This window comes from Opisthocomus hoazin, chromosome 15 (genome assembly GCF_030867145.1).
Source record: "Opisthocomus hoazin isolate bOpiHoa1 chromosome 15, bOpiHoa1.hap1, whole genome shotgun sequence".
NCBI classification, from domain to species: Eukaryota; Metazoa; Chordata; class Aves; order Opisthocomiformes; family Opisthocomidae; genus Opisthocomus; species Opisthocomus hoazin.
The window spans coordinates 12,539,469-12,553,140 of NC_134428.1; the positions used below are offsets into that span (position 1 = coordinate 12,539,469).

Sequence of the window (13,672 nt, forward strand, 5' to 3'; positions counted from 1 at the left end):
AATCACGGGTTTTATTTTCTTTTAATGGTGTTTAATTTTGAATGCCGGGGTTACTGCACAAAATCGCGTTCTTCTGGTGTAACTTGGTGGCAATTCTGCCTGCGCCCGCATTTCCAGGGAGCCGGTGGGGCCGCAGGCAGGGAGAGCGGATGGTGACCGTCCTGGCGACTCGGGAGGTTTGTGGGCGAAACACGGCAGTAAATTGTGCTTCCCTTGCCAAATGGCTTTAAAAACGGGCTCGTTAAACTGTTTGGCTTGCGTTCTCGAGAAGCAGCCGTGCCTGGCAGTTGGGGAGGGGGTCGGTGCTACGTACGTTTGGCCTGTGCAAACATCGTGTAGTCGTGAGATGCGTTGGGACTGGCGCATTTGCACTGCTCGGAGCGATGCGGGGTCGGGAGGAGGCAGCTGTTCGGTACTTGCGACAAACCAAATCCCCCTCCTTGTTTCCCCCTGCTCCTGTGGCACTGCACCGCCTTCCCGAGCGGTTACTTCTACTGAATCATGCAAATTTGTAAAACAAAAAAGGAGAGCTCCAAAGTGCCAAGCTCCAGGCTGGTGTTTGGTTTTGCATTCGTTCAATTTTCTCAGAATAACCTGGGGTTGCCAGGAGATGGACCCTTGTCCTTATCTCGTAACTGGGCTCCCCTTCACTCACATTCTCCTCCTCCCAGGTATAACCAGGGTGGTCGCAATGGTGAGAACAGTGCGGTTCCTTTCCTCATCTGAAGCCGTGCTCGGCCAGTGGTGCTTTGCCATTCGAGGTGCTCAGCAAAGCCTGGTGGGTCTGACGCCCCGACACTCCGTCCCGGAGACCCACGTGCACCCAGGCCCCCGACTTTGCAGAAGGGCTGCATGCGGCAGAGCCACAGACACGACTCGTGGTCTGTCAGGACCAAGAATCGTTGCCACCACTGTCTCCTTCCTCTGCAGAGACCTCCGTCGCCAGCTTTTTCAGCAAGGGCACAAACCCAAGCAGAGCTGGTCGCTTGGGTGTCACTGCCCATGGCATCCCTCCCTAACCTCATCCAGCCTCCTGTGGGGCGAGGGCTGGGTTCTTCCACACGGTAACTCTGTATCAAACCATCACTTCTGACTGAGCTAGAGGTTGTCTTGAGAGCAGTAGAGCCTAACCCTTCGCTTTGATAAACCATTTGAGAAGTTGCCACCCTCTCTTGAAAATATATACCTTGTCCTCCAACCGAGTTCCCGTGGTGTAGATGCTCACTGAGCTCCCACTCCTCCTCCTCCTCCCCCTCCTAGCCTGCCCTGTGGTTTGCTGTGCACATTACAGGCTCTTTTGTAGAAAGCAACCAACTATAGAAGGTACCAGGATGCGGTCCAAGTCCTTCTCCCTGCCCTCTGCCTAGGGCAGCGGTTGCAGGAGCCCTGCCTCGCTCTGCTCCCGCCACGGATGCTGTGCAAGCCCCTCTGGCACCCAGTGCCAGGGCATTGCCAGTGCAGGGACCTGGGCGAGCATCATTCCCCACACACGCTCCTCTTGCTCTGCCGCGCTCGCCCTGGGCGTGCAAAGCCTTTCTCAAACCTGAAGAGGTGTCCTACCTGCCACTCTGTGGCGGTGAGGCTTAAATGAACGTAACGTCTCAGAGAAAGGAGCTAAAGCAGCGCATGTTGTTGTTTTATTCCGACAGAGATGGGATCCCGCCGTACAGACTCCGAAAGCAGCATCGCAGAGAGATGCAAGAAAGTGCCAAAGCAAATGGACGCGTGCCACTACCTCACATTCCTGTAAGTAGCACTATCTCCTTCCCCAGAGGTAAATATGCGAAATATGTGAGATCTCTAGCGTACGGTTGCTCTGCTTGCTCGAGTTTAACCCCCGTTAGCGCCGTATTCATTTGGGGATGTTCTAAAACAGAAATTCACCATTCTAAGAAAGGGTTTGATAGCCTTCTGCCAAAGTCATCATCCAGGGCTGTCCAAGACACACAATTTTTCTTAACCGTTCAGTCAGTAGCCAGTGGTTTCTCCCATATGAGAGTGGAAGCGCGGGCTGGCATCTACCTGCAAGCAGGTTACGTGCCCTCGGGTGAGCTGGAGCTGTTTGTGGAAGGTGTAGGAGGCCATTGGACACGGAGGCTGATGTAGCTCTCGGCCAAGGTCAGCTGGGGAGAAACGCAACTGTCCCAAGCGGTATTTCCGCACTGGGCAGCCAAAGGGAGCTGTAACCTGTTCTCAAGGACTCGGCAAAGCCCGCCTCGGGGTACGAGGCAGGAGAGCAAAGAAGTTGCAGGCATAAGTATTTCATTTGTCTGATACTGTCTCCCCAGTTGCTCCAGGTAAGCAAACAGCTTTGGAAGATGAACATACCTGCTAGGGCTCTGCAGCACCATCTGCAGCTCTGCTTATTATTACTTTCTTTCTGTGAGAGGTTACAGGTGACATTTAATATCTAGCAGGGAAGAAAGGTGCTTCTTTCCCCTTTGGACAGCTGGACTCCAGCACAAATCAAATAGGGAGAAAAAAAGCCTCCATCTGCTTTTTACAGAAGTGCCTTCAAACTTGATGCAGCTGTTCTCATCCTGCCTGCTCAGAGCAGCACAATACCAGCAGAAATACACCCTTGTTTTAATCTGATTTAAAAAAAAAAAAAAAGAAAGAAACAAAACCACCACGCTTTGTTTTGCCCTTTAAATTAGATTATTTTCCTTAGATTTAAGAGGGTCTCCTGTGCTTTGATCACTGGGTTGACAATAAAAGCCCTGGCTGTGGACGCTCGCTAGCCATCCTTGCTCGGTCACCTCTCTCTTCACACAGTTGCTTTCACAGTGTGGTCACTGTTGAAAAGGCTGGCTGGGTGCCTTTTTATTTCACTTGATGCCGTTTTTACTGTAAGCATGGCTTTGTCAGGGTTGAAGTTTGAAAGCTTGGCCTTTATTTTTTTATTGTTGTTGCTGTTGCTATTCCCCAACAGTGGGAACTACCGAGTGAATATTCTCCGACTTCAAAGCTTGTCAGTGGCTTTACCTTGCGGATAAAAATAACAGTGGCTTTCTGTTGATCGTGTGCACTGGTAATGCCGCGATGAACTGCAGGGTTATAAACTCAGAGTATGGAGCATTAAATATGTATAGTGAGCTCTGCTTTAACGAACTTCCATCTGCCAAACATTTCTTTTGTTGAACTGAATAAGTGTCATTGCAGCAGCAGTTCCTTGCAGGCTAATTAGTTTTACTTAGCATTAAATTTTATCGACCTTTTTGGAAACCAGTTAAAAAGGGGGGGTGGGAAACAAGGTTTAAATTGGCCACCTGCTGCTTGTAAATTTTTATATTATCCTACTTATCTACACAGTCTTTTAGAATTACATATTCCTCCTAAACTACACACAGACGCTTCACAAGGATTTTTCTGTGAAACATCCAGTGTTCGCATTAGGTTCTGTGCTGTAATTTAAAGTCCCAGGGAAAAAAAGGCATCTTGATGCATATTTATATGGGAGCAGAGGACTGAGAAGTTGAGTCAGTTCTAGTCTTTCTCCAGGGAATAAAAGTTCAGTTCAGACACTCCGGCACCTCCTGCCAGCCAATTACTGACACAGAATTGGCATCGACTTCAGAGAGGCACTGCTTTGCCCTCGCTTATCAATCAGCCAAGAAAGGAGAAGGTAATTAGACAATATGTTTTGACAACACCAGTGTGAAATGTTACAAAGTTAGTCTTTTAAAATCACCTCTAACTGCACACTTATTGAATTAAACTTCTTCAATTAGCGAGGAGCCGTGCAAGTGTTTCTTCAAGTGTTGCTTTCCAAAGCTGGTGGTTAGGGTATCTCGCCGCCTGTCGCTAAAGCAGTCTCCGTCAGCCGCCTGGACCTGGTGGTTAGCGTTCTTTGAAACGTGCAGCAAGGACTAAATTGCAACCTTTGAGTGAAGGGCTTTGTGGACTCCTATCTAACCAGTGTAGCTGGAGTCCCTACTGATAGTGCTTGCAGAATGCATGGCATGTTTTCCTAGTGATAGTAGAGAACCTCCTACTTCCGAAAAGTCATTTCGGAAGTCCTTTAGAGACCTTAGCGTTCCCTTACAAATGATTTGTGGGGATATTACACAAAATTCGGAAAGAACTTCTGTTGCTTTTGATAGCAGCCCTTTTAGTTAGGTATAAACTGCGGTGATTATATGTTTGTGGGAGACTGCCCGCTGGTTTCAGCAGCCGTGCTGCCTCCGAATAATGAAGGCATGTGCTGGTTGTGTAGGGTGCCCTGCTATGCAGCAGGAGATCTTGGTGTGGGGATGGCCGTGTTCTGCAGATTCCACACTTACAAACTCACCAGTGCTGTAAGTTGGGAAAAGCTGTGTTTTGTGAAGTGACGCGCTGCCCAGGAATGCAGTGGGTGAAGGTCTCTAGCAAGCAATGAGACCTTTGTTTTGTGCCTCTCGAAGGAACCCATTACACAGCGGGTGAGTGTTGCTTTTCATGTGGTTTTCCATCTCTCTGTTGGATTCAAGCAGAGTCTTGGAGCAGCAAGGAAGGAAAGAGCAAGCAAGTTCCCAAAGGAAGGGTGAAAGCCTGGAGAGTGCAGGACCGTACCTGTGCTATTGCACTGTATTTACCCCAGCTCTGGCATTCATCCATTCCCAGAAGAGGATGGGAGATCCTCCTTTTTCCCAGCAAACTCAGAAAAATCCAACCTCAAGCATGAAGACTTGGGATTCCTTTATTTTGTTTGCTTGTTTAACTTCATAAAGGAGCCACTTTGTGATGTTCTTGCTCTAGCTTGATCATCAGGTGGGAGCTCTCCTGTCCTGCCCCACAACCAAGGAAGCTGCAGCTCTTTGCACTGTTCCCACGAGAGAAGAAAAAAAGTAGAAGCAGCAGCAGAGTGAGTCAGGCTGACTGCTGAACTTTGCCAGAAGGATGGCCACTGTGCAGAGGTGGCTTCCGTAGTGTTCTTGAGCAGAACAGAATATGGTGAGTGACCACTAGGCAATGCTGTATAAGTGAGGAGTGTACAGGAGGAGCCCTGGTCTTGTGCTGCCAGGGTAACTACGCCTAAATGAGCTTTCTGTTCCTGCAAGTTGGGAACCTGCTTTAGAATTCCCATCAGCCATTTTGTGCCTTTTTCCTCAAACGCCTGACAGCAGCAGGACTCCTTGCTAATCCCTGAATGCTGCTGGAGTGGATGCTGAAATCCAGCTATCCATCACCTCTGCCACAAGTGTTTCTGGTGCGGAAACACCATTTATCCTTTAAAAAAGTATGTCACAGTGGAATGCATTATTAATCTGGGAAGCGTGGAGGTTCAGAAGTTCTTCTCTCTTGGGTTCTCTAGCCTGCCATCTTCATTTCATCTCCAAGACTGGCTTGTGATCTAACATCAGCCACTCAGGCATCATGGAGGCATCAGATCTCCTGTAGAAGAGGGAGATTTACCAACACAGAATTCTTTGGCCCGGTCGGATCTGTCAGAAATGGTTCAGCCCAATCCATGGGTCCCTGGGGCTGCTTAGAGACCTCTACCCAATGATAACATCGGAAAACTTACTGTTTCATCTCAGAGCAGTTGAGATTTATTCTTCCCAAACCTGCAAGTCACGGTGAGGTTCTTCCCTTTCTGCCTTTTCACACATAGTGAAACCACACACATTTCGGATGCCAGTGTGTTCTGATGTGTAACTTGATCCTCAAACCTCAGCTGCTCAGGGCAGGTGAAATCCATCAAAACCTAAGACCTGCACCTCCCTCATGGAGCAGAATCCATGCAGCTCCCCATCCATCGGCTCCATCTGCTCCAGAGAAAATGTGATAGCAGGTGCTAAATGGAACTACTGCAGAGTCTGTGTAATTCACATGTTCTTAGCAGGCTGCTCCTTCCCAAAGGCACCAGAACTTCAGACACTTGGCACGTCAAGGACAGAGGACAGTGTTCTGGTGATAGGTACCCCAAGAAATCCTTCCTCACAGCTGTCACTAGGAAAGATTGCTCCATCCAGACCAGTTCAAGCAATTTCTTTCTTGCTAACCTGTCTGGCATTCAGCCTCTCATCCATTGTTCTCTGCAATCTCCCCAACTCAGCATGCTTTGGTTCTGGACAGACCTGTCTGAACTAGTGGCATTAAATAAAAGTAGATAGATAATCTAATAAAAGATTAGGTAAAACAGCTGTGGATAAAACTCAGCCTGGAGCAGAGAAGGCTCCGGGGTGACCTTACAGCAGCCTTCCAGTACCTGAAGGGGCCGACAGGAAGGACGGAGAGGGACATTTCACAAGGGTGTGTGATGATAGGACAGGGGGGAGTGGCTGTAAACTAAAAGAGGGCAGATTTAGATGAGATATTAGGAAGAAATTCTTCACCAGGAGGGTGGTGAAACACTGGCCCAGGTTGCCCAGAGAATCTGTGGCTGCTCCCTCCCTGGCAGTGTTCAAGGCCAGGTTGGATGGGGCTCTGAGCAGCCTGGTCTGGTGGAAGATGTCCCTGCTCATGGCAGGGGGGTTGGAACCAGATGATCTTTAAGGTCCCTTCCAACCCAAACCGTTCTATGATTCTATGATTCTGTGGTTCTAAAACAATTATTTAAAATTAAGCGCTTCCTTTCTGAATTGTTGCCCCAGAATGGCCAGAGATACAGACTGGAGGGCTGGATCCTCCAAAACCAGCCAGCTCTCAGAGAGTGCTGCACCCTTTACTTGGAACAAAAGCTTTCAGAGCCGTTCTGATCTCAGCACAATAAGCAGCTTACTGACAACTCCCTTGGCAGGGCTCTGTATGCCTGTGGGAAGCCAGGGGCAGGTTCGAAATCCTGAAGCCCTGAAGGATCCTCTTCCGGGCGCAGGCTCAGCCCAGCTGGTTTTCGGTGGAGCATGTCTCCCTTCCAAAGTCAGGCCCATCGTTTGATGGAAGTTTCAAGCACTTTGTTGTCTTAAGCCTTTTGAACCAGGTCCGTGCAGTCCATGTTTGCTGCCTAGGGAGACAGAGCGAGCCCTCAGCAGTTATCTGTATTGTTTCAGCACAGGGAATTTGCATTCATTATTCTGTAATGCTCTTCGTTTGGGGGAATTCTGTGTAGCTCATCCTTTGAACTAGGAATAAAGTCAGGCCCATGGCGATGCTGAGAGCATCATCCTGCTTGCCAACTTTCTGTGAGTCACCATTATGGGTGGCCACCAAGACAATGTAGGGTGCGTTCAGCCGGTGTCCGTGGGGTGGGGTGAGGCTTGTTTCAGTTGCACTGAACTCGGATGGTCAGGGCAACCCTTGCAGAGAGGGCTTCACAGAGGCGACTGGATCTTGCACCCTCAAACAGGCTGCTGAGGACCTCTGCAAGCTGTTGTGCTGCGCGGAAAGTCCCGAGGAGAGGGCAGGGGGGTTTGCAGATGCAGCAGTTTATCGAAGAGTGAGGAAAATGGGTTCATCCTGCAGATTCTCGCGTTCAATTATTTTCATTCCTGTAGTTGAGCCTCAGTCACCTCCAGACTTTGAGAGACTATGGATAAACATGCTGAAGTATTAGTTGTAAAAGACCAAAATTGTCTTATTTCGAGTTCCCTGGATATGGCAGTGACCCTGAATGTCTTCAGATCCTCATCAGAGACGCAGCTGTGGTCCGTAAGCATTGCTGAGCCTGGAGGGAACCACCTTGTTGTACCAGGACTCGAACACGCAGGTTAGGACACTTCAGCCTCTGCACCCGCTGCTGCCAGGAGAGGCTTTGGCTTGGGATGCTGCATTGCATCAAAGGCTGTGAAAATAAAGGGAAATTCTTTCCCGGTTCTGCTTTTCTGTGGAAGCCGCTGTGAGAGCTGCAACGGGGAGACCCAAGCCTGAAACTACTGAGCACCAAGCTGCCTCTCATTAGGCTCATTAAGTTTCTAACGGAGCAGGGCTTGGTGCTGCCGTCGTATAAACAACCGCAGGGAGAGTTGGCATGTCTGAGGTGGCAGGAGGGAGTGAACGCATCGCCCAACGGGTTGCGACTTGTCAGGTGAGAGAGAGATTTCCCTCCTCAGGAGTCACTGGTGCTGCCTCGTGAAGTTAGATGGTGATGATCATGGGTTTGGGCTTTCTGGTGAACGCAGACTCCCTTAGCCAGAAGTGCTCCCAAGGGCTACGCAGAGGGGATGGGGAAACATCGCTTGGATCCTAGAAGCTCCCCAGAGAGTAACAGAGCAGGGATCAGCTCTGCCACATCTTCCTCCGTGATGGAGCACGTCTGGGGCCCATCTCTGGACAACGCAAGGTCCAGGTGCTGGAAGGAAGCCTGCAACTTTGGTCCTTGTGCCAATATTTCAAGACTAAACGTCATTTTTGTGGATGAAAATCTTTTTCTGCAGTCTTTCTTTTTAATATAGGCCATTGATTTGCAGGGCTGGTGACAGCAAAGACTTTGTCGTTCATCCCAGGGTGGGAGTCACCTGGTAGCTCACATGTGTTATGCCTTCTCCAGCACCTGCATACCTGGGTGAAGGGGATGGTTGGTTGGGGCTGTTCCCAGCTCGGATGGGTCAGTCGTGCCTGGGAGAGCTTCAGGTAGAGCAGTCGGTCCCTCTGCTTGTCATGGAAAGCGAGTGCTAGAGCGGGTGGTCTCTTTGCCTGCAAAGCCGCATCGCGTCCGCAGGCATCCCCGGCGGGGAAGAGAAGGCGAAAGCCGTGAGCACTGGAATTGAGATTTGCTGGCGGGGTCGGCTGGATCTTGCTCTTGGCAAACAAAACAAGCGGTGCTTTAACGGAGACCTCTGCAACCCGACTTGGGTGTCATAAAAGATGTCTTCAGCTTCTCGGTGCCATCAGTAGAATACTTACTGCCTCTATTTTTCTTCCCTTGCCTTCCACTTGGCAGCTGGCAGAGAGAGAAAAACCAATATGATTTGCATACTTTTGTCAGCTTTTGAGGCGAAGCATTGTTTTAGTCTTCCGCATTGATCTTTTGGCTGGTCTGGGATAAATTGGAGTGGTCTCTCATCCCTCTTTAAAGATTTCAAGCTCAATGTCTGCTTCTGGTGCTGCATTTGTTCTTTTGCTATGAATTATCTCATGTCTTCATTTAATTTCTCTGGTCCTATAGAAAGTATATTTCTGTCACGTTGGTATTGGAATATTTGAATGCAGGTTTTTCTGCTGTTGACTTTTCCATATATTTTTCCTCCAAATTAAATTTTTATCTCTGTCGTTTTATTTTTTCTACTCTTTTAACAAAATAATGCAAAGAGATAAAAATAAGGGGAAAAATACAACAGCTGTCAGCTTCATACTTCACTATACAACCTTCTCATGCAGAGCTCAGGAATTTAGGGACAAGGTAACTCAGCATAAGGAACCAGGAATGCCCTTGAACTCTCATAAATATTCGTTTGTTCACCCAGAGCAAACAGAAAAGTGGTATCGCTGCGCTTGTAAGGTTGCTGTATCGATAAAGCAAGCAGGGGATCGTTGCATGGCTCTCAAGAGCTGAGATACAATCCTGCGGGATCGTCTAGTGAGAGAGGATGCTTTAGGGGAGCTGTGGCCTTTGGTCGCTGGGATGGGCTGTAGCAGAAGATGGAGGGAAATAAGATGTCTTGGAGCTGACAGGATTTCCTCTCCGTTCTGCTGCTGTGGGCTGAATCTGCAGAGACTGACCGGCATATGCTGATGTATGGGGAGTGAGCTGAGTAAGCATGCGTGGGAGTCCTCGTTTCTGTCAAAGCGAAAACACCACTACCATAAACATGATTTTTGAGAGATGTGTCTCTACGTCCTTTTCCCACCCTTTGAGACCAGATGCCCCTGTTGACTGTGTGTACACTGGGAGAAAGGCAAGCGCATCCATCCCAAAGCACAGTTTGATGCCAAAAGAGCTTGTTGAATTGTGGCTCCAGAAAACTTTTCCTTTATGTAGGGTGGTGTGCAGAACCGGTGCTGGCCAAGGAGCTCATGGTGATGGCTCAGCTTCCAACCCACCAGTCTTAGGCTGCACCTCGGCATCTGCCAGCCTGCCCTCCCTCAACTCCCCACTGGAACGACTGGCATTTCCAGTGATCGAAGCATCCAAAGTAGACGTGTGATTTTTCATGCATTTTTGCTAACCCCTGGTGTGTTTTTCCCCCAGCGTACGTACCGAATGCCAAAGGATATCCACGTTGAACCAGAGAAGTTTGCTGCAGAACTGATCAATCGTTTGGAGGAAGTACAGAAGGAACGTGAAGCGGAGGAGAAGTTAGAGGAGCGCCTTAAACGCGTTCGAGCAGTAAGTAACCTCCTTGCCTCCTCTGCCAGCCTGGGAGTCTGTCTGCGTACCGTATACCACAGGGAGCTTTCAGCTGCTGTGGAAGCAACCTGGGTGACCACTTCCCTGCTCCAACGGCCACGGTCATCTCTTGCATGGGGGCTCCTGGAGGCTCCCGTTGCCCCAGGAGTTTCCACGGTGCTGTTCCCCCATCCGTGCAGGGCTCTGTGAGCTCCAGCACTCCCTCCCTGCTGTACGATACCAGCTGTGGCACAGCAGTGCCCAATTCTGTCACCAGACAGGGGCTGTCCGTCATCTTCTTTGGCACCCTCGCTCTCCTGTCCGTCACAGACTTTGTGAGCAATCCTTCCATGCGAGGATGGGGACTAGATAACAAGGCTGCACCTTCCTCTGCAGGGTTTTGCGTGATCCCTATTTCCCCCACAAATGGTAACCAGATGTCCGGTGCTGTTACGCTTGGAGGTGTTCGTGTGTGCTATCAGGCCGCTCCTACCAAAACCAAAAGGGTTCTGTCCATCAGGGCCTAGCACATCCCTAGAAAATTTGGAACTGATTGGGGATAGCACCCAAACATCCCATCCTGGGCAGAGGAATGCACTGACTCCACATGGGTAGCTCGGCAAACCCGCCCTGCAGCACTGCAGGCTGTGAGCCCTGGTACTGCTGGGGGCCTGCAGAGTTCCAGGACTGGGTAGATGAACTGAGGGAAGTGTGCAAGGCCTTTAGCTCCGCAGCGAGCTCCAAAAGGGAGAGAACGAGCTATTGCTCATCTAGTATGACCTGTGTGAGACACCCTGTTCAGCGGTATTCACACCGTATCTTCTCTTCTGAGATACTGCATCTCACGGGTACCTGTACATCTTGGGCTGGGGATATAGGAGAGCTTTTGGAAGATGTCACAGTGTTAACTGAACCTCACCAGTCTCTGTGTAACTACAGCCCTGTGTGAAGAAATTGTGGGTCTGTGCAGTTAATAGCTGCCATGGCCCTGAGGCGAAGGCTCTGTGCTTAATAACCTGCAGCTCTTCCTTAAAGCGGAGGTGTTGGTGCCTGTCTTGGCTAGCTCTGTGCTTTCAGAGAAGCTGAGCTGCTGCAGCTCCAGGGCAGACCCTTCAGCCTCATTAGGGTGTGTTTAAATATTCACCAGTGTGTTTAAATGTTCATCTTTAAACAGAAAAAGAGCTATAGGTTGTAGTATTCGCTTTAAATTGCATCTGTATTTCAAATGCGGAGAAGCAAGGAAGGCAGAGGGATCTGTAATCTTCCCTCCAGCTCCAAGCGTTGTCCAGCAAACTCCCCGCATGTCTGCATCCAGCATCCAGCCAGAAAAGACCAGCGAGGTGCTATTTTGTGATTAGGTTCCTGTTCGTCTAGAACTGGTCTGTTTTCCTCTCCAGTATATATTGCTTTCTAGACAAAGCCGACATAGCCAGCAGCATTTTCTGCTAATCCAGTCCTAGAGCAGTCTTTCTCTTCCTCCTCCTCCTGTGGCTCCGTTGCAGCCCCCACCTGTACCGGACTACATTATCCCAGCCCACTGCCTCCTTGAAGAAGCTGCCAGTAGCAATACCATAAAATCAGCAAATACCTATGTGCCAAAGAATAAATTTAAGTCTGTTTAAACACATTTTTGTGTGACTTAATCTATTTTTAAGCCCAGGACTCCCACTAATGCTATATATTAAACCTCTTTGCTGTCTCTAGAATATATTTCATTGACTGGCTGGCATCTGGCATTAGCCATTCAGGAAAAACTCGGAGTAAGCAATTGTAGCTTTTTTAGGTCAGCACTTAAGGTGCAGGAGCTGCTGGTATCAGCAGGAGGAGAGCTTGAATCGTGATAGATCACAGGGCTTTTTTCTGCGACCCGCACACCGGGACTACAGGGTAACCTCTTACCAGGTCTGCATGGCTCACTGAGCAGCGGCGCAGAGAAAACCACAAGCGTTAGTCACACTAGGCAGTTATCAGCTTAGCAGAGAAGCTGGAAATATTTTGAAAAAGCTAGGAAAAAAGAATTTTTCTCCCCCATACTGAGCTGCCTGCAGGTTCCCTTTCAAAGCCACATCATGCAGTAGCATCGAGAAGAGGCATCTGATTTAGAGCCAAACGCCTTTTACTGAAAAGACTGCAAGATTTCTGGGTTTTGAAAAAAACAAGCTCTGAATTCAATGATTATTCTGAGCAACATGGGAGAGGATTAGAGGATATGCGTGTTACCTCATTACTCTTTGAGCCACCTCAGCCTCATGCCCGTGCATGGAAGCTGCAGTATCGTATCATGCATATCAGTATCGTATCCTACAGATCACTCTGTCTCATCTGAGCGAATTAAAAATAAGCCAGGAGAAGCAAAGCCAGCACTGAGGGTCTTGCTACTTGGATATAAAACATTGCCTGACTAGAGAGGGAAGTCGCTTGCGTGATGATCGAAAACGCACTGATGGTTATGTGAGCTCTTTTGCCCTGCTGACCAGTAGCAGCCTAATGGGTGGGATGGAAGGAGGCAGAGGAGGAGGAGGTTTGCAGCAAGGTATCACTTGCCCGTAGCTCATCAGGGCAGATCTCAGCCTCCTAATTCAAAGGGAAGGCCACCCCCGACCTTGCTGGAGAGTAAAAATAGCTCAGCAGGCAGTCAGCGAAGTCGAAGCCTGCATCTCTGCAACTGCCGCTGTCTTTGGGAGCTGATGGACGAGGTTTATGACAATATTATGTCAACAAAGCACCATCTAGTGGTTATGGCACCCGGGGCTTCCCAGCTTTGCCCAGCTCACCGCAGCGAGAGGCTGAAATGTGGGTCTCCGGAGCCCACGCCATCTGTCCCTGTGTCCAGGAAAGCTGAGCTCATGGACGAGGCCGCTCCCCGGACCCGCAGGTTGCTCCGGTGTGAAGTTCTGCAGCTTGCCTCTTGCCTGTGCCCATCTGGGCGTCTCATCATCTCGCCTCCCCTTTGTGCTGCCTGGGCCAGCTGCAGGCAGGGCGAGGGTGCTCGGCGGGCAGAGGGGCAGCTGGGTGCGGGCAGGTTTGGGTGGGAGGGAGGGAGGGAGGGACGGCTGCTGACTGTGCTCGGGTAGCTCCGGCAAGGAGCGCCTTGCAGTGCCAAGACTCGTCTTGTCCGAAGTCCTGCGTTGCAGTCCCAGCGTGGGCTGCCCCGACCTCGTGCTGTATGTTGGTTTGTTCACTGCGGACTAAGCACAGTGAAAAGACTGAGCAGAATTGGTATGTGCAGCCTGGACTCAAACCTTTGGCCTCTGCCCTGCTCAAGGAACGAGACTGGCTTGGGGTAGGCACCCTCACTCCTTCGTTAGCTGCTGTTTTCTCACTGTTGGGGCTTTCCTGCTCCCTGCTAGGCTGAGCCCAGTGCTGGGGAGCGGGCAACCAGCTGCCCCCAGGGCTTGCCTGCACATCATGAAGCCCAGCAGCACTTGCTTCTGCCTGGGGACCTGCTTTGGGTCCAGATCTCCTGCTCGGCGACACAAACGAGAT

General features: G+C 49.9%; 1 protein-coding gene across 3 annotated transcripts in view; it reads left to right on the forward strand.

The window, feature by feature from the left end:
• The window catches only part of AXIN1 (axin 1), an 82,310-nt gene that overhangs the window by 54,211 nt on the left and 14,427 nt on the right, over positions 1-13,672 (forward strand). For all 3 annotated transcript variants that reach the window (XM_075436403.1, XM_075436402.1, XM_075436405.1), the window contains exons 4-5: positions 1,650-1,746; positions 10,049-10,186. In XM_075436403.1, coding sequence (XP_075292518.1) covers positions 1,650-1,746; positions 10,049-10,186 — 235 coding nt within the window. The remainder of the gene's footprint in view (positions 1-1,649; positions 1,747-10,048; positions 10,187-13,672) is intronic.